This window comes from Lithobates pipiens, unplaced genomic scaffold, assembly GCF_037356315.1.
Source record: "Lithobates pipiens isolate NorthernLeopardFrog02 unplaced genomic scaffold, aLitPip1_a1.2 Scaffold_16, whole genome shotgun sequence".
NCBI classification, from domain to species: domain Eukaryota; kingdom Metazoa; phylum Chordata; class Amphibia; order Anura; family Ranidae; genus Lithobates; species Lithobates pipiens.
Window position 1 is genome coordinate 588123649 of NW_027507748.1, and position 18379 is coordinate 588142027.

Here is an 18379-nt window from a genome sequence, read left to right on the forward strand (position 1 = left end):
ACTAAACTTTTTATTTAAAACTTCTGTAAACCATTTTATTTTACCATCTATTTTCTTGTAACAAAAACCAGCTCATCAGATCAACAGTTGTTGATCCCTGACGACCCCATTTTTCTTGAGCCTGTAATCCCAACTTTTTTATGGCATTCGTCCCCAGCCGCCAACTTGCCTCGGGGACTTACCAATTGACCACAGACCCCCAACTTATTAGCCCGTCAGTCTGGCCAGCCGCCAGACCACCCGGGAGGACTCCATACCTATGATGGGTCCTAACTTTTCAAAACCTCATCTTGAAACAGTATAAATTGTATATCAGCCGTCAAGGACCCTACCGCCACAGCAGCACAAGAGTGACACCTCACCCTTGTGCCTGCCGCCACACCTGCAAAGCCCTGCCAATACCATCCTCCAGACCCAAAGCCCACAGGTCAATCCCGACCGGGTTAAGGTGGACACCATCCCCCCGTAAATACCTCCATGTATCCACTTCCAACTCCCAATGCCTCACCACAATACCACCATTATGGGCCACAAACCTCCCCACCTCTCTGTTCACCTTTATCCTCGTCTTATTAATCTTCTCCCAAGACCGGGCCCCCCTCCAAGACATGCGGGCCACAATATCGGACCACACAATAATCATGTCCGGGAAGGCAGTACGAAGCCTGATGAAGTCCCATCGTACGTCCTTAATAATGTTGCGCATTGGCCTGACAACCAAATCATTACCTCCCACATGTAGGACCAATACGTCCGATGCCTGATCCAGGCCCGCATAACGATGGACCTCCGGAACCACTTTGTGCCACATCATCCCTGGAATGCCAATCCACCGAACTCGGCCTTCCTCCCGTGACAGTCTGAGTTGCCTGCCATCCGGCTGGACATCCGCCCGTCTAGCCCCCCAGAACACAAAAGAATGTCCCAAAACCCAAATGAGACATCCCGGCTCTGAAATCACATGGCCAAAAATTAACCCAACACAACCCAAAAACAACAAAAACATACAGTCGACCGACCCAAGGAACCATACTCCCACCCCTTTTACAAAAGGTGCGGCCGCACATAGAGCAGATATCTCCGAGACTCCCATCTCCCACTTTGCTTAATAACTTCCTCTGGCAAGCCCCATCTACCTGCCTCCGTGGCCGCCCCTATCCTGAAGGAATGAGCAGCATAATCTCCTGGAGACAAACCCCCGCTCTGCAAACACTTCCTCAACACTGCCGTAAATTGGAACCGCGAAAGGCACGAACCCTCTTCATGCATGAATAAAACCCCGTCCCGGTCCGGGCGAACCTCCAAATAAACCCCTAAAGCCTCCACTGGACAAAAACTAGGGTCCGCCCCCCGAAACAACTCTACCCGTACCCCTCTACCCAACTGATCTGTTTTGGACTTCCTGACCAAAATTACCACCGAAGAAGGGGCCCAGTAAACGTCCCTTCTCCCTAAACCCCCCGGAGCGGTTTTGGAAGGTGACACCAATTCCCCTATCCGAAACGCCCCAAAAAATGCAACCAGGAAAGCAGCTCGGGAAAGTTTTTGTTCAAAAACCAAAGAACACACTTCCCCGATGTGGCTCAACAAAATGCCCAAAACCTCAAAAGAAATCGGGCGCCGAGAATCCCTTTTCGCCGCCCCTTTTCTAAAACCCCTCAACGCCTTTCTAACTAGAAAATCCTTAGTCACATCCACCAACCCCTTACATTGAAACAAAAAGGCCAAAGCCGACATTTTCTTGCTGACTGCCGACCCAGATACCCCGTACACATAATTATAACAGATAAAACCTAACACCCACATCAGCAGCTCTGCAGGGCCCCCCGACCCCCCAACCTCACCCAACCAGTTCGACCATTCCCTCCACACTGCCTGATAAGCCGCTCGAGTACCTTCACTCAACGACTGCTGATACAGTCCTCCGATGATGTCAACGCAATCCCCCACATCTCTGGAGGGCACGGGTCCCCGCGTCTGTTTGCGTCCGGCACCAGTCTGCGAAAGTCCCCCCACTGGAAACGAGACAAAGCATCCGCCAACTTATTCTCAATCCCAGGGATATGCACCGCATAAACAAACGCATTAATCCATAAACAGCTGAGCACCAACCTCCTTAACAATCTGACCACCGGGGGCGAGGAAGCCGAAACATTATTTATGGCCACCACCACCCCCATGTTGTCACAATTGAATCGCACTTTTTTATCCCGAAGCTTGTCCCCCCACAATTCCACAGCCAGAACTATGGGAAAAAGCTCCAGTAAGACCAGGTTTTTTTAAGAACCCCGCCTCCCTCCAAGATTCCGGCCATGGTTCAGCACTCCATTGCCCTTGGCAATAAGCTCCATAACCCGCCCAACCCGCCGCGTCAGTAAACCACACCAAATCAGCGTTGCTGACCGGTCCCTCCTGCACTATCGCTCTCCCATTAAACTCAACCAGAAACACCCCCACACCCCCAGATCGTCCCGTAACTCTCTGGACAACCTCACGAAGTGAGTGGGCACCTTCACACCTGCTGTGGCCGCCGCCAGTCTCCTGCAAAAAATCCGCCCCATAGGCATGATCCTGCAAGCAAAATTCAATTTGCCCAGGAGCTATTGCAATTCCTTCAACCTGATTTTTTGTTTTCCTCGTGTTGCGCCCACCTCCTGCCTCAGCGCCACCACCTTCTCCTCAGGCAACCTACATTCCATGGCCATGGAATCAATCGTGATTCCCAAAAACACTATCTCCGACCTGGGGCCCTCCGTCTTCTCCCTCGCCAAGGGAACCCCAAACCGTTCGGCCAGATACTGTAATGTCCCCAGCAGTATCCCGCAGTCACGGGATCCTGGGGGCCCCACACACAGGAAGTCATCCAGGTAATGGATGACCGAGTTAACCCCCGCCGTCTCCCGCACAGCCCATTCAAAAGACGAACTGAACATCTCAAAAAGTGCACACGAGATAGAACATCCCATAGGCAAGCAGCGATCAACAAAATAAGATCCCTGCCAGCAACAACCCAACAAGCGCATACTCCCTGGGTGCACCGGCAACAAACGAAACGCCGCCTCCACATCCGTTTTTGCCAAAAGAGCCCCCCTGCCATACTTTCTCACCCACGCAATTGCCGCATCAAATGACGTATAAGTAACTGCACAAGCTTGCGGGTCAATACCATCATTTACCAATCCGCCCCTGGGGTAAGACAGGTGGTGAATCATCCTGAATTGCCCCGGTTCCTTTTTCGGAACCACACCCAAAGGCGAGACCACCAGATCCGCCATCGGAGGGGTAAGAAATGGGCCGGCCATCCGGCCCAGCGCCACCTCCTTAGCTAGTTTTGCTGACACCACTTGTTCATGCATTAAAGCCGACTTTAAATTTTTTGCCAGCGGGGGAACCTCCCTCAACACACTCGGAATCCGAAAACCATCCCTAAAACCAGCCTCCAACAACCCCGCCGCCACACGATCAGGATACCTACTTAGGAAAGGAAGCATCCTTTCCAGCCTCACCGGCTTCATCCCTTTTTCCAGCGAAGTCCCCAGTACGACCCTTTCCTTGCCGGAAACAACGCGCAAAGGGGTCCCCTCCACTGCATCCCGAACACTCATGCTTGTAACGACAGGTGTTACCAAACTTGCACGTCCCCTCATTAAATTGCCAGCAAACCCCTTTCTTTTTTGGGGCCAGCGATCCTGCTGAGGCGGCGGCACCGCCCCCCCCTGGAAAAAACTGTCCGGGGGCCCTGGACGAAGTCATCAACTTCATCCACAGGCTGATGTCCTTGTGGTCTCATCTAATAGCCGGGCGCACCGTTTTCCGTTGACGAAACTGTTCGTCATAACGTAGCCAGGCCAAGCCCCCATAAACCCTGTGTGCCTCACTAATGGCCTCCAGGTAACAGAATAATGCCGAACAATTCTCCGGCGCCTTTTCCCCAATCACGCTAGCTAAAATCGCAAACGCTTGCAGCCAGTTCGCAAACGTGCGTGGAATAAGCCTATATCTCCTCCTCTCCTCCTCTTCTTTTTTGCTCTCATCCGGCTTGACCCTGTCTAAATTAAACTTTTCCAACGGCAACAACGAGAAGATTTCCACAAACTCGTCTTTCCAAATCTTCTCCCTCATCTCCTTCTTCAAATGCGCTCCTAACGGTCCCTCGAAGCACACATAAACCTCGCTCCTCGCCACATCCGCCAGGCGAATCCTCTCAGCATCTTTGTCTTTGTCCACCGCAGCACTACTTGTTCCCTCGCCGTCCTTCCTCGCCTCCGCCTCCTTCTCCATCTGCGTCTCCGCTGCCACCCCACCCCCCGACAACCCCTGCCCGGCGGGAACTACCGTCCCCCTCCACCTGAGCCGCGGGAGGCGGCCCTACCCACGGGTTAATCGGGGCGGGCGCCGGCCCTGAGCCACCCCCCAGGCGGCGCAGCAACTCTTTCAGCACCGACAACAACTCACCGCCCCCCCGCTACCCCCACAGGTACCCCCCTCCCCCCCACTAACCCCAGCGATCAACCCCCCCAAATACCCCGATGACTTACCGGGCTGCTGTAGCCTGGAAGGCCCTCCAGCCGCTGTAACCACTGCCGCCGGCGGTGCGCATTCTTCATCTGGCAGCTCCCCCTCCTCCATGCTGCTGTCTTCTGAACTCGCCTGGCCCCTCGGGGGCCTCCGCGCTGGTGTGCCAGACGGCCCAGGCCGTCCCCGACCGTTTTTTCTGTTCGGTGCATGGCGGCCGCCATGTTCTTTGTTTACACCGACCTCACTTCCGGTCGCGCCGACGTCATCTCCGCTGACGTCATTGGCGTGCGCCGCACTGCTCGAGCGCGTGCTGCTCCTCCTCTGGCCTTCCCTCCCAGGCACAGAAACATGCCCGGAGGCGTGGCCACCTGACTGCCGCTCTGCACTCACTGATGGGCCCCCCCGGAAGCTAAGATGGTGCACCCACGTGGCAGGCCCCCTCAGAGACAAGGCCGGCGCCCGAGGACCCCACTCTCCCCCGTCGAGCAGCCCCCCCGACCGTAGCATTGCCAGGGGGAACCACTGGAACCACCACCGATCGCGCGGCCCTGGAGGTGGCCTGAGACCCGTCCCGGTAAGTGACCCCCCTCCCTCTGGGACTCTGCCGTGGACGGGGATTCCTCCCAGGCCCCCCGCTAGCTGACTGGGGCGTCTGTTTGGCAGGGGGACCTGAAGGGGCCCAGCTGGGGCTCCCAAGCCGGCGTTGAGTCCGGGGGGCAATGTCAGGGCTAAGGCACACAAGGGGCCGTGACCTCCTTGCCCGTGTCGGGGGTACCCCATCTGTGGAAGGTCCGTGCCCTACCCCCTGAAGGGTGGCCGCAATTTGGCTTTGCAACCAGTCTGCGCCATGCTGTTCTCCTGCCGACCTAAGCTGTTCCCAAAGCTGCTCTAACCCACTCATCTTTTCCAGGGAGCTGATCCTGAACGTTCCTCCTGACCTGCTGCTCCAGACTGCTGACCTTCCTAAACTCACGTGTCTTCACATCAACTCTACTCCACCCCCTCTTACTCCATCCTCCAATCAGGTAAGCCTTGCAACTTTCTTAACCCCTCGTACCATTCCCCTGCGTAAGCCTTGCACCCTGTCATGTATGTCCTACTCTTACGTTGCCCTACAGCTACGTACATGTCTTTCCCCTGGTGGCATCAATGAGAGTATTGAAATTTCTTCTGTTATCTAATGTGCATTCACCTCTTGGAGAATTTTTTTTTTCTCATCTCTTCCCCCCAGTTCTATTCCTCCCTCCCCCCCCCCTTTTTAGACCTTGCAGCAACCTTAGACTACGCGCACATATGCACGTGCATGTATATACGCGCGCATGTGCGTAACCAATATATGTTTAGTATAATATGCGTTTCTCCTCTTATAAATAGATATGAAAACATTGTTGCGCATGGTTGCCCTCTGTTGCACGCGTGTGCGCGCATGTATATGCATGGGTATATATATATATATATATATATATATATTTATATATATTGCGCGCGCGTGTGTATATGTGCGCGCATATGTTTAATGTGCGTTCCTTCTCCTTAAGATGTCAAATAGTAACTAAATCATTGGCGTGCATCATTAACTCAAGGCGCAACGCACATGTTTTTGTGTATGTATATATATATATATATATATATATATATATATATATATATATATAGTATATGTGTGCATAGAGCTTTAGATGAATCCACCTCTGTGTAGCCATGTGCCTCGTACATACTTTATAGTTTCTATATGTTCATGTGCATATGTACTGCATATATGTTTATATGTGTACATTTCTTAACCTATATACATATTTATATTTTTGCATCAGCAGTAACTTCTTAATACATCATGATTTTTATACAACTAGTTTTTATTCCTCATGCAAGTTATTTTTATATTGTATCATTGTTATGATATAGTGTGTATATCATTTATCTATTGCTGTCTCTGTATTTACCCATGAATCTTGAATGCTTGCGGCATCATTGTTATATTTATTTGATTTTCAATTTTATTTTTACATTCATCATTTACATTTATTTTTTTTATTTTTTTTTTATTATAATATTATTTTTATTTTATTATTTTTATTATTCATCTTCCATTTCCAAATCATTTATATCTTATTTCCGTTTTCGCTGACACCCTTTTTTTTTTTTTTGCAATTTGCAACTAAGATTTATAATCCTCTGCACCTGCATTTTAAGTGCCTCCTCCCCCTCCTCCTGTGCATGCCCTATATATATCAGTCTTTGTTGTTGTCCCACTTGCTTGATGAAGGAGCGATGATGTAATCTCTCTCCGTCGGCGCTCCAGACTTCGTTCTGCTTTGAACTACGCTCCACGGCCGACGTCTGTGCCACTTCCTGGCCGCTAGCGGCTACAACGCCTCAGCTTGACGGACTATCAGATGACCACATCCATGCTCAGCTTTTACACCCAGACTTTGGAACATGGTTTTTGTCCTTCACTGGCAGCCCTGGATATGGAGCTCCTGGTTTTAAATGCTTTCCTTTGTTCTACTGGACAGTAGCTTTTATATTTATAATCATACAGATCTTATTATAATATGGACTCTCATTGATATAATTGGATTTTTGGTTTCAATTGGTGAGAGACTGGTGGACATTGGGAAAAATCTTTGACCTTGTTTTTGCGCATTTACTTGTGTATTGTTTCCAGCTTCATTCCAGTCTGTCACTAGCTGGTAGAAGCAGCAGATGTTCGATCGGGCCTTCCGCTGGAACGGGAGGCCCGGGAAGAGCGGCGGGAAGCTGCGGAGGGGGGGGGGGGCATTCCCTCCCGCTCCTCCAGTATAACAGCTGAGCGGCTTTTAGCTGCATCAGTTGTTATGTCTGGAAAGCTGATCGTCTGCTCTAAATAACGGTACTGGGATGATGCCTGCAGTTGCGGGCATCATCCCGGTATAACCACCAAAACCCAAGTATGCACATCTGTGTACGTTCGGCGGGAAGGCGTTATACATATCTTTTTATCCTTGAGTTCCCTATCAATTCTTGAGTTTATCTATATTCATTATATTGGCTTATGTCCAACATATTGTTTGTTTATTCGAATAGTTTTGCTCACTTATTAGCGCTGCTACATTTTTTTTCTACTAAATATAGCTGGTTGCTAAGGAAGGGGCCGGCTGCCATGTCCTTAACAACCGATGAGTCAGCAGCTGTCAGCGGGGTTTCACTCTGACAGCTGAATGTAAGAAAAAAATAGCTAGCAAAAAAAAAATTGTGGAAAAAAAATGGTGTAGGGTCCCCCCCAGGTCTATACCAGGCCCTTCGGGTCCCCACCATGACAAAAATTGAATGGGGTGCCCCCAAAAATCCATACCAGACCCTTATACGAGTATGCAGCCTGGCAGGTCAGGAAAGGGAGGGGATGAGCGAGCACCCCTCCTCCTGAACCCCAAAGCATCTTACCGATGTTGATGGGGACAAAGGCCTCTCCCTGACAACCCTGGCCTGTGGTTGTTGGGGTCTGCAGATGGGGGGCTTATCAAAATCTGGGGGCCCCAGACCCCCCACCCCCTGTGAATGTGTATCGGTACATACTACCCCTACCCATTCACCAATATGGTAGTGAAATGTATAAAAAAAGCCAGTTTTTCACAATTCCTTTATTAACCACTTGCCGACTGGCTCACGCCAATATACATCGTAAAATGGCACGGGTGCTCAAAACAATGTATGGGTACACTGTCTCCTTTAAGAGCCACCAGAAGCGCCCACAGCACGGCGGGGCACGAGAAGAAGTTGGCTGTGCGTTTCGCTGGGAAATGTGAAGAATTTTATACAGGACAGTCAATGGAAGAAAGTGTAGAACTCTTGTCATTTGGAAGCTCAACCAACCAAAAGTAAAAGGCGTATCACAAAACTGAAACTAGACAAAAATATCTAAGTTTTGATGTAAAAATTGTGTATGACAAGTAGATCTCGTGGGCATGAGTGCAATTTATAGAGAAGCAACTAAGATCCTTTTTTTAAGGCTCTGTGCTCTAGCTATGACATCATCCACTCTAAGCAGCCCCAATACACACTCTGTTTAAAAACTGACAGTTAGCACTCCCATTAACTTGTTCTTAGCCATCCCAACCTAGAGTTGAAGGCTTCAAAACAGCTGCTTGAAACTGACTGAAAGCTTTGCAATCATTTGGTAAAATCTTAATCTCTTATACAAGCTGATTTTAATCTGTAGGCATAAGTGGCAACTCTATAAAGCTATAACTGGTACAGTGCTTTGCATCTTGGTTTTTATTTTTTCATTTAATTTTTTTGTATACTTGCCATAGGTTCTTAGCTCTTTATCATTCTACCAGGTCTACTTTCTTGTTGTTTTTTTTGTTTAGTTTTTTTACTATTTGATCCAAAATGAGCACAAAAAATGCCTTAAGTATTTATTAAAAATATTACATTATAGTTATAAATATCAGACATTAAAATCTACTTGTAAAAACATAAGTAAAATAAAAAAATTGGAGATGTCCACTTACTCCAGCGGGGAAGCACGATGCACAAATGATTTCCTTCTTTTAGACATTGATTCCTGGGGTCTAAAACAAACAACAATGTATTTGTTATTTTGTATTTTAATATAAAGTATATTATGTACATAAGAAAATGCTGTGACCTTACATAATAACATAGCAAATGGCAAAAAAAGTTTCATTCAGTTTTCTCCTAGCTGGATGCCAAATAGAAAAAGAGTAGTTATTAGAGATGGCCTTGCGGTTCACCCGGCGGTCGGTTCGCGGCAAACTTTGCTCGTTCGCGATTCGCCAAACCAGCGGACTTATGGAGCTGTTCACGTCAGACATATTCGTTTACATTGTGAAGAATTTTGACCCATGACACATCCATCATGGGGTATAGGACAGCCAATTGAGACATTTTAGCACATGGACATACCCCCTACCTCATAAATAGACCTAATCTGGCGGCCATTTTACATTCTGTCTTTTGTCAGTGTAGAGAAAGGACGCTGTGTGGAGCAGGCACAGTCAGTCTGTAATCGCTAGCTATTACTATTAGGTTCACAAAAGTCCTTTTCAGGACTGGTATAGGTGTACAGTATATATGGTTTTAATACACTTATAATATACTTTCTTTCAAATATAGAAAGCATATTATAGTGCATTGCAATGCTGACCGATTCTGCAGCTGTCTTTTCTCAGTGTAGGGATAGAGTTTTCTGTTTGGAGCAGGGACAGTCTGCAATTCACTAGCTGGCTACTATTAGGTCCACAAATGTCCTTTTAAGGACTGGTATAGGTGTACTATTCGGTGTGCAGTATATAGGGGTGTAATACAGGTATAAAATACTTTCAAATATAGAAAGCATAGTATAGTGCATTTCTACTGTGCAGCATTGTGACTGCTGAGCGGTTCTGCAGCAATACTACAAAGAGTGACAAACGCAATTAGAAAAAAGTATTATAACTGGTGTGATAGACCAGTGGCCCCCCAAAACGACAGATTGAAGCGGGGTGTTATATACCTTCTTCCACAAATACTGCACTTCTCTAGAGCCTTTGTCACAGGGTCATTTAAAAAATGACAGGCAAAGGAAGAGGCAGGCCCTTCCACAGGGGTGGTAGGGGTAGGGCAGGAGCAACAGGCTTGAGCCAAAGTGGGACATTGCAGAAGGTGCGTTCGATTACGTCTAAGGATGCACCAGACTTGGTTGAGTGGCTCACTCAGCCTTACTCTTCTGCACCATCCTCATCCTCTCGCTCTGCACCCTCTTCACTCTCTGCTGTGTGCACCCCCAAAGACACTACCACCAAACCCTCCTGTTTGAAGAGGTTGAGCGGTGTCATATTTTTGGGTCCCGCAGTGAGTTGCTGGAGTCAGTGCTGGTGTCAGTGCTATCTATCTCGGTGCTGGTGTCAGTGTTCTCTATCACGATGCTGGTGTCAGTGCTCTCTATCTCGGTGCTGGTGTCAGTGTTCTCTATCTCAGTGCTGGTGTCAGTGCTCTCTATCTCGGTGCTGGTGTCAGTGAGGGAGATAGCAGCAGAGAAGCCAGCAGCATGGCTGAGGATCGGCACTGGACTGACACCTCCAGACCATCGCAGTGGAGCCCTGCATAGGTGGGGGTAAGGGCCGGGCAGAGGGAGGGGTCAGGGGCTCAAGCACACTGGGACACTGGCACAGGACTGCGCTTCCCTGATTGTGGCACTGATCATCTCCTGCACTCCCTTCATAGCCTGGCCTGACCTTGCCTCTCCTCCATGGCTTTCATGTGCTCCTGAATTGACAAAATTTCACAGATAAAAAAAAAGAATGCTTGTCGTTGTTGATCCCAGATTCACTTAATACTTCTGGTATGTCAATGTCCATGTTGTGGGACTATGTGTACACAGCTAGTAAGTATTTTGTGGCTGAAAATATGGCCTGGAGGTTTTTAAGGTTCGCCTGCCATTAAAGTGAATGGGGTCCGCCGCGAACCTTGACATTTGGGCACGTTCGCGAAGCACGTTCACAAAACGTCCCGTCGGAAGTTCATCCATCACTAGTAGTTATTACATCCAGTAGGGAAAGGGTTATGGTTGTATAATATCACAATACTCAAATCCCCATTAGTGATCACTAATTGGGAAAAAAAAAACAATAAAAATACAACAGATAACAGGTACTACTTTAGAAGCATCTCCTTGAGGCTTAATTCACACATTTACAATGAAAATAAAGCTGAATTGTGAACAGTCCAAGAGAGAAAATTCCACCAAATCGGAACTAGTCACCATCCACCATAACATACAGGAGAGATATAACAGAATCCTGTCACCTTCACCCAATAAGACTGACCCTTACCATCAGTGCATGGATTATGCACATGTAATAACAATAGGATCGAGAAGTAGTCCCTCTAAAACAACACAATAACGAAAACTTCCTCTCAGCATGGGACGGAACCAAATAATACTTCTAAGTATGGCTGGATCAATACTCTGGCTGTAAAATCTGTCAATCATCTGCCCCTCGCCCGCACCTTCTCTTCCTTAAGAGGAAAGCAAGGTGTGTAATTGGTTCAGCGGGCACCGTCCATGGCAGGAGACATTCTGTCATTGGGTCCTGTATACTCTGATCTGAGCTCATGTTCGGGGGAGGAGGAGGAGGAGCTGGAATTGTCCAATCGGCTGTCTCCACCCAGATGATGCTTTTTGAAGCAAAACGCATCGGGGACGCATGCTGATCCTCTCACTACTGCTAACATTGTTCCATACAGCGCTTGTTTTACATTGGGAGCATGTAAGTGCAATTCAATTTTCCACTCTTAGTAAACATTCCAAACGGAATCATGCTATGTGGCCCCTTTCTTTCCTTCTATCTTTTATAAATTCCTGGTGAGGTGCACTCCTCCATTTGCCCCATATTGGCTACATACAATGCTCTTGTGATTGATTGTCTGGAGTCTCCATCGCTGCTATGAATCTGGATCTAGAACCAACCTAATAAAGCCTGTTTGACTCACCAAGTGTATACCTGTGTGGTTCCACGCTTTCTGGTAAGTGGCCATTGCTTATGGTGGTGCATTCCTCTTGTCACTTAATTGCTTGGACACTTATTAACATATCTATTTTTACTTTTAAATAACCAGTCATCACCCTTGGATGTCACTACCTGGATTTTTGTTTCACTGAGAAATCACTTCAGAATTTTTGCTTTATTGTGGACTTTCTTTTTGAACTAATATGTTATATGTCACAGTATACAATTTTTAGTTACATGCCACAGTATATGATTTTCAGTTATTATATATGCTATCGGTTTACTTTATCACGTTTTATTTACATTTGATATCTTAGAGCTGCACTTATTTTTACACACTTCCCAATCATTGGTCTTCTCCCCATGCCAATGAGGAAGCAGGGGAGGGAGCAGAGTAAGTGGCATTTATGATCCGCCCCACTCTCTATGTGCAGTGTGAGGAGCGGAGGAAGGGGGAGGAAATCCACCGCAGCAGTGACAGTCTATGTCTGTCTGTGCCAGCACTGCTGCTGGTGTCCTGTGGCAGCGGCCGAATTTGCTGGGGGGGGGGGGGGGTCAGCCTCTGCTACACACTCCTCCTACCAAAGAACCTTTGGTCCCCCAAAGGAGGTAAAGAGTCCATGCCCTGCTACATGCTTTCAAAATACATAGAGAGAAAAACAGGTTATGCATGTAAGAAAACAATCTGTCAGGGCTGGCTTAGCCCTTCCTTCTCTGGGCTGGCTGCTCAGCTGTCAGCTAATTGCCAGCTCTCATCTCTCTCCACAGTTACCAGCTGTTTCTGATCGTGCTTGTCTGACCTGCCTACTTAAAGCTGTCCAGCTCACTTCACCTCTGCCTTCGCCTTGGTCACATTACAAGAAACCATCTCCTGTGGTTCTGTTTAAAGACTGGCTTGCTGACATCTCTTCTGGCTCCTTATCCTGCTTTCTGTTGCTCTACTTGGATCCCTGACTTCTGGTCTGGCTGACTACTCGATCCGGTTACTGGACTCTGGCTATGCTTTGACTACGCTTTTTCTATTTACCATTTTATTTTTATTTAATAAACAATGTGATTTAATTGTACTTCTGTCTCAGTCTGATTCATGGTTCCTGACACAATCAACATGTGCATGAGAATCTGGCAGAGGAACCTCCCATCACTTATCATAGGAGAGAAGGTTGTCCTGCCTCCAATGCATCATTATTGGGATGGCTCACCTAGATGTGCTAGGGGGTGAGTTGGGGTCGCCCTCCACTAAACCTGTAGTGGAGAGATTAAGCATGTCAAGAGTTTTTTGGGAGGCCAGAATGACCTCTTCAGATCTCTCACCCAAAACATCATAAGTCAGTCTCCTTAGTGGATGAATAACTACCCTCTCTGTACTCTGAGCTCACATGTTATAGGCTTGCACAGCTATTTCTTCCTCCTGTACATCTGATTCTTCCTCTTCCAAAACTGGTTCTTGTTCCTTCACTATGGAAGAGTGAAAATCTTTGGAATCTCCTGCCATCAGGGAAGTGGGAGGGTCTTCCAGCGGTTGACTTTATGGTACAAATTTAGGGGCCACCGGCCTGAGGATTCTAGTGTCTGACTCCTTGGGAGAAGGGGAAAGAGAGGTAGCAGGCTTCAACATTTCAGAAAGCCACAGCCAATCTATTCCCATCTCTTCATCCTCACTGTCCTCCTCCTCTGCATTCAGGGGTACAGGCTAAGACCTAGTCACTGGACAGGATCTCCATGAGGCCATGGGGGGTAGGCTGGGAGTCTGGCTTTTGCAACACACAAACTGCTTCTGACAGGGGCAGCAGGTGATTGTGGTGTCAAGTCTTCAGTGGGCCTGTGTTTCCTTCTGGCTGGATCTGATACACTGGCAGCTGTTTACAGATGATGTAGGGCCGCAACTTTGATCAGCCAACTTGTGCTTTCCAGGGACACTCACGTTCCTCAGCAGCGCACTGTCACCAGGCTGCAATTCATGTACTTGCACCCTGCAATTCATGTACTTGCAACGTTTTTCTTATTCTGCTGCCCATGGGCATCTAATACAGCCTGAACCTTCTCATAGGCTGTTTTCAGACTTCTGCACAAGTGGTCCACATATCCTCTGTGCAAAGTCATTGAGGTAAGGTCTAGGGACGTGGCAATAGTGATGGCCGAACGGTTCGCCCGGCGGTCGTTTCGCAGCGAATTTAGGCTGTTCGCGGTCCGCCCGTTTGGTGGACTATTGGCGCCGTTCGGCGGACTATTGGTGCCATTCGCTCGGCGGACTTCCGCGTTTACTGTGTAAAAGAACTTTGACCTATGATGACACATCCATTATGGGGTACAGGACAGCCAATTGAGACATTACAGCACATGGACACTTGGACATTCCCCCTAACTTATAAATACACCCGATCCGGCGGCCATTTTACATTCTCTCTTCTGTCACTATAGGGAGAGGTTGCTGTGTTGAGCAGGGAGAGATTACAATGACCCAAATCACTAGCTATTTGGCACACAAAAGTTCATTTCAGGACTGGTATAGGTGTTAGGTGTAGTTCAGGATAGGCAGTGCTGTGCTAGTGATTGTTGCAGCAGCCTGAGTGTCTTTTGTCAGTTTAGAGAAAGGGACAGGACGGTGTGTGCTGCAGGGAGAGTCAGTTTAATCATTAGCTGTTACTATCAGGTCCACAAAAGTGCTATTCCAGTAACCAGTTATTCTTCCAGCAGCCTCTGTTTTGTCAGTTTATATAGGGACAGGCAGGAAGCAGTGTGTGAGGCAGTGAGGGTCAGTTTAATCAGTAGCTGTTACTATTAGTTCCACAAAGGTTCTTTTCAGGACTGGTATCAGTGGTATGGTAATAGGCTTGTACACGTATAATATTCTTTCTTCCAAATATAGAAAGAATATTATACTTGACTGCTGCCCTTCTGCTGCAGTCTGCTAATCATTCACAACCCACTTGTTCCACAAAGCTCCTTATAAAGGACTGGTAACTTGGTCTGTCTAGGGTGCTACAGTACATAGGGTTGAGTGAGGTACAGTCTGCTATTCTATAAGGACTGGTATATATATTGCGGTGCTGTTGTAGGCATGCACAATGGCCGCGATATGCTTACTCCAGTGTTGTTTTTGTTCAGTAAGAGTCTCTAGCAAATTTAATAGAGTTTGAATCTCTCCGGCTGAGGGTCCCCTTGAGGGTAATAGGGAGTAGTTCTTGACTTTTGGATGCCTAAATGGCTTAGGAGTCTCTTGATGAGGTTACTTTCAAAGTTACTACCTTGATCGGAGTGGGTACAATGAGGCAGACCATAATGTACAAAGAACTTTTCCACCAAGATCTTGGCCACAGTGGATGCTTGCTGGTCTTTTGTGGAAAATGACTGGGCATATCTAGTAAAGTGGTCAGTCACCACCAGGATATTTCCCTGTCCACTAAAGTCAGGCTCCAAACGCAGAAAGTCAATGCACACCAGCTCCATGGGTCCTTGACTCTGAAGATGGCCCATTGGGGAAGCTCAGTGGGACAAAGGCTTCCTCTGTATACACCTTATACAGTAATGTCAGTAGCCCTCAATTTAAGCTTGCATGTAAGGCCAGTAGAATCGGTCCCTCACTAAGTTGAATGTCCATCTCAGGCCCTAGGTGGCCATGGTTATCATGTAGGGCAGTCAGCACCGTCTTCCTTTATGTTTCATAGGCAGGAACAGCTGCCATTTCTCTTTAGAATCATCAGAGGGGCCCCTTTGGTAGACCACTCCTTTGTGCAACTGCAACCGATGCCACTCTCTGTGCAGCAGATGATCTTCCTTCTGAGAGTCAGTAAGTATCAAATTGGGGCGTTGGCACTCCAAAGCCTTCAATACCAAGCTGCAAAGAGGGTCATCTATCTGGCTCCTTCTCAAGTCTTTCTTGCGGAGCTTGGGCAGACCTTCATCCCAAACTTGAGTAACATTACAGTAACATCTGGGGACACCAGCCGCTGAGACCCCAATGTCTTTGACTCTTGACCCACCTCCAGATTGATGTTCTGCTCCTTGACATAAGGCTTGTATCCCTTCAGGTGTCAGCTGAGTCCATTCTTCAGGGGAGTCTCCTGAACCATGGGGTCTTCTTGACAAAGTGTATGCATCTTTGCTCCTGAACCCCGGATGGTAATTCAGGCTGAAGGTGAATTCTGATAGGGTGGCCAACCACCTGTGATCAGTGGCATCCAACTTGGTGGTGGTGAAGATGTATGTGAGTGGGTTGTTGCAAACTCTGCACCATACATGTAATCCCTTGACTTATCAACCACTGCCCACTTCAGAGCCAGAAACTCTAGTTTTTGCATAAGATAGTTCTTCTCAGGTGGGGATTGGGGGGTGTTGTGCTCTGTCATAGGTGACAGGTGTAGCACCCTGCCTAACTCATCTAGGCTGGCATCAATGTGCAATTCATATGGCATGGTTGGATCTGCATGGGCTAGGACCAGAGCAGATAGGCTCCACTTCAGCTGCTAAAAAGCCTCTTTACACTGATCAGTCCACTGTTCTTGAATCAACTTTCGAGGCTTTCTAGGCCCTCTGGCTGGTCTGACAGACTTTGTTAGGTCTGGGTCATGGTCTTCATCTTGGCTCTTCATTAGCTCACTATATGGGCAAGCTAGTTTAGCGAATCCCTCAATGAATCTCTTGTAATATAGGAGAAAAATCCCAAGAATGACCAAAGCTCTGTCACACTGTTAAAGCCTCGGCCAAGAGGTGACTGCTTTCAGCTTCTGAGGGTGACCACTCCTTCGACAGACACAATATGGCCAAGGTAGTTAAACGAAGCTTGATATAACTGGCATTTCTACAAGGACAGCTTCAACCCATCATCATGGAGTCTCTTCAGGACCTCCAGACATTCCTAGTACTCTTCCAGGGCCTCGCTGAAGACGATGATATCATCTAGATACACCAACACCTCAATCAGATTCATGTCACTCACTGTCTTCTACATCAGCCTTTAGAATGTGGCTGGAGCTCCAGACAGGCCTTGAGGCATCTGGTTAAACTCAAAGAACCCCACTGGGGTAATGAAAGCTGTCTTCTCCCGGTCTTCAGCATGCATGGGAATTTGATAGTGTCTACTCTTCAAATCCAGCACACTGAACCACTTCGCCCCTGAGAGGCTCTATAGAGCTTATTCTATCCTTGGGTTGGTATACTGGTCTGGGATGGACTTTTGGTTCAGCATCCGATAATTGACGCACGACCTCAGGGAACTATTCTTCTTTCGCACCACCACTACCAGGGAAGCATATGGACTCCTGGACTCTCAGATAATACCTGCTCTCTTCAACAATTCTGCCAGCTGTTCGTTCAGGTTTTCCAAGTCCCCTAAAGGAATCTGTCAGACTGTTTCCCTGAATGTCTTCTTGAAGGCAAATCAGGTGTTGGGTACTTTTTGCACATCCCACATCAAACCCACTCTTGGAGAATGCATCTTGCCATCGCAAGAGTCTTGGACCTTTCCTTTTTAGATGAGTGATCTTCAGGTAGAACTTCTTGACAAGGGTTTCATCCTTTGGTCCCCCACACCAAATCAGACAGTGAGACTGGGGTGGCTGGATTCACTTGCCCTATCAACATCTGAGCCAGCATCTTCACAGGTGAGGCCGTAATGTTGCAGACACTAACCGGAATCTTCCCGTGACTTTGCTGCAATGCTTTGATCAATATCACTTCTGGAATTATCTCCACCCTGTGTCTTCTCTCTGGCAGTCAGCTTCAAGGACAATGAAAGGGTCTGGTTGCTTCCAGCTGAGCTTGACTGAAGTTCGTAAACATGCCACCTCACTGGGCTGAATTCCTTCTCACACTGGTCCAGGCACCATATCTTTAGCTGGGACCTTCTGCTCTTGCACCAGGCACTGGTAAGCTTGTCCTAGCATGGGGTATATACCTGTGGTTGAGATATCAGGCTCCATCATAAGAGGGTCAACAGCCTTCTGATCAGATCAGTGTTGGTTCCTATGATCAGGGAACTTTTGTGGGCCCCTGGTGGGCGAGGACAGACCACTGCCAATGGGATGAACGCCTTTGTCTTTCCGGATCAAAGGTCAGCTTAACTGGCAGTAAGCCGTCATAGGGGAAATTTCGGGTCCCAATGCCCCATATCCCTAACTCCGCCAACTTCTGCAACAGCAGGTGTTTAAGATGCTTATCTTAGAAGTTTCAGAAGAGTAGGGTCACTTGTGCTCCTGTATCCAGGATGGCTTTGGTGTAGATTCCTTCTACTTGGATGGGCACGACAGGAGAAGGTCCCACAAGCTTGGCAGGGAACTTGCAAGAAGTGGTAGCCTTAGCCTGTCCTGTGGCCTTTATCTTTGCTCCTTTCTTGTGGGGATTCTGATCTGCGCTTGAGTCCCCGTTGA

At 47.8% G+C, this 18379-nt stretch overlaps 1 protein-coding gene across 4 annotated transcripts in view; it reads right to left on the bottom strand.

Moving 5' to 3' along the window:
* The window catches only part of LOC143983794 (sterol O-acyltransferase 2-like), a 306186-nt gene that overhangs the window by 164756 nt on the left and 123051 nt on the right, over positions 1-18379 (bottom strand). For all 4 annotated transcript variants that reach the window (XM_077483882.1, XM_077483883.1, XM_077483885.1 and 1 more), the window contains exon 4: positions 9012-9071. In XM_077483882.1, coding sequence (XP_077340008.1) covers positions 9012-9071 — 60 coding nt within the window. The remainder of the gene's footprint in view (positions 1-9011; positions 9072-18379) is intronic.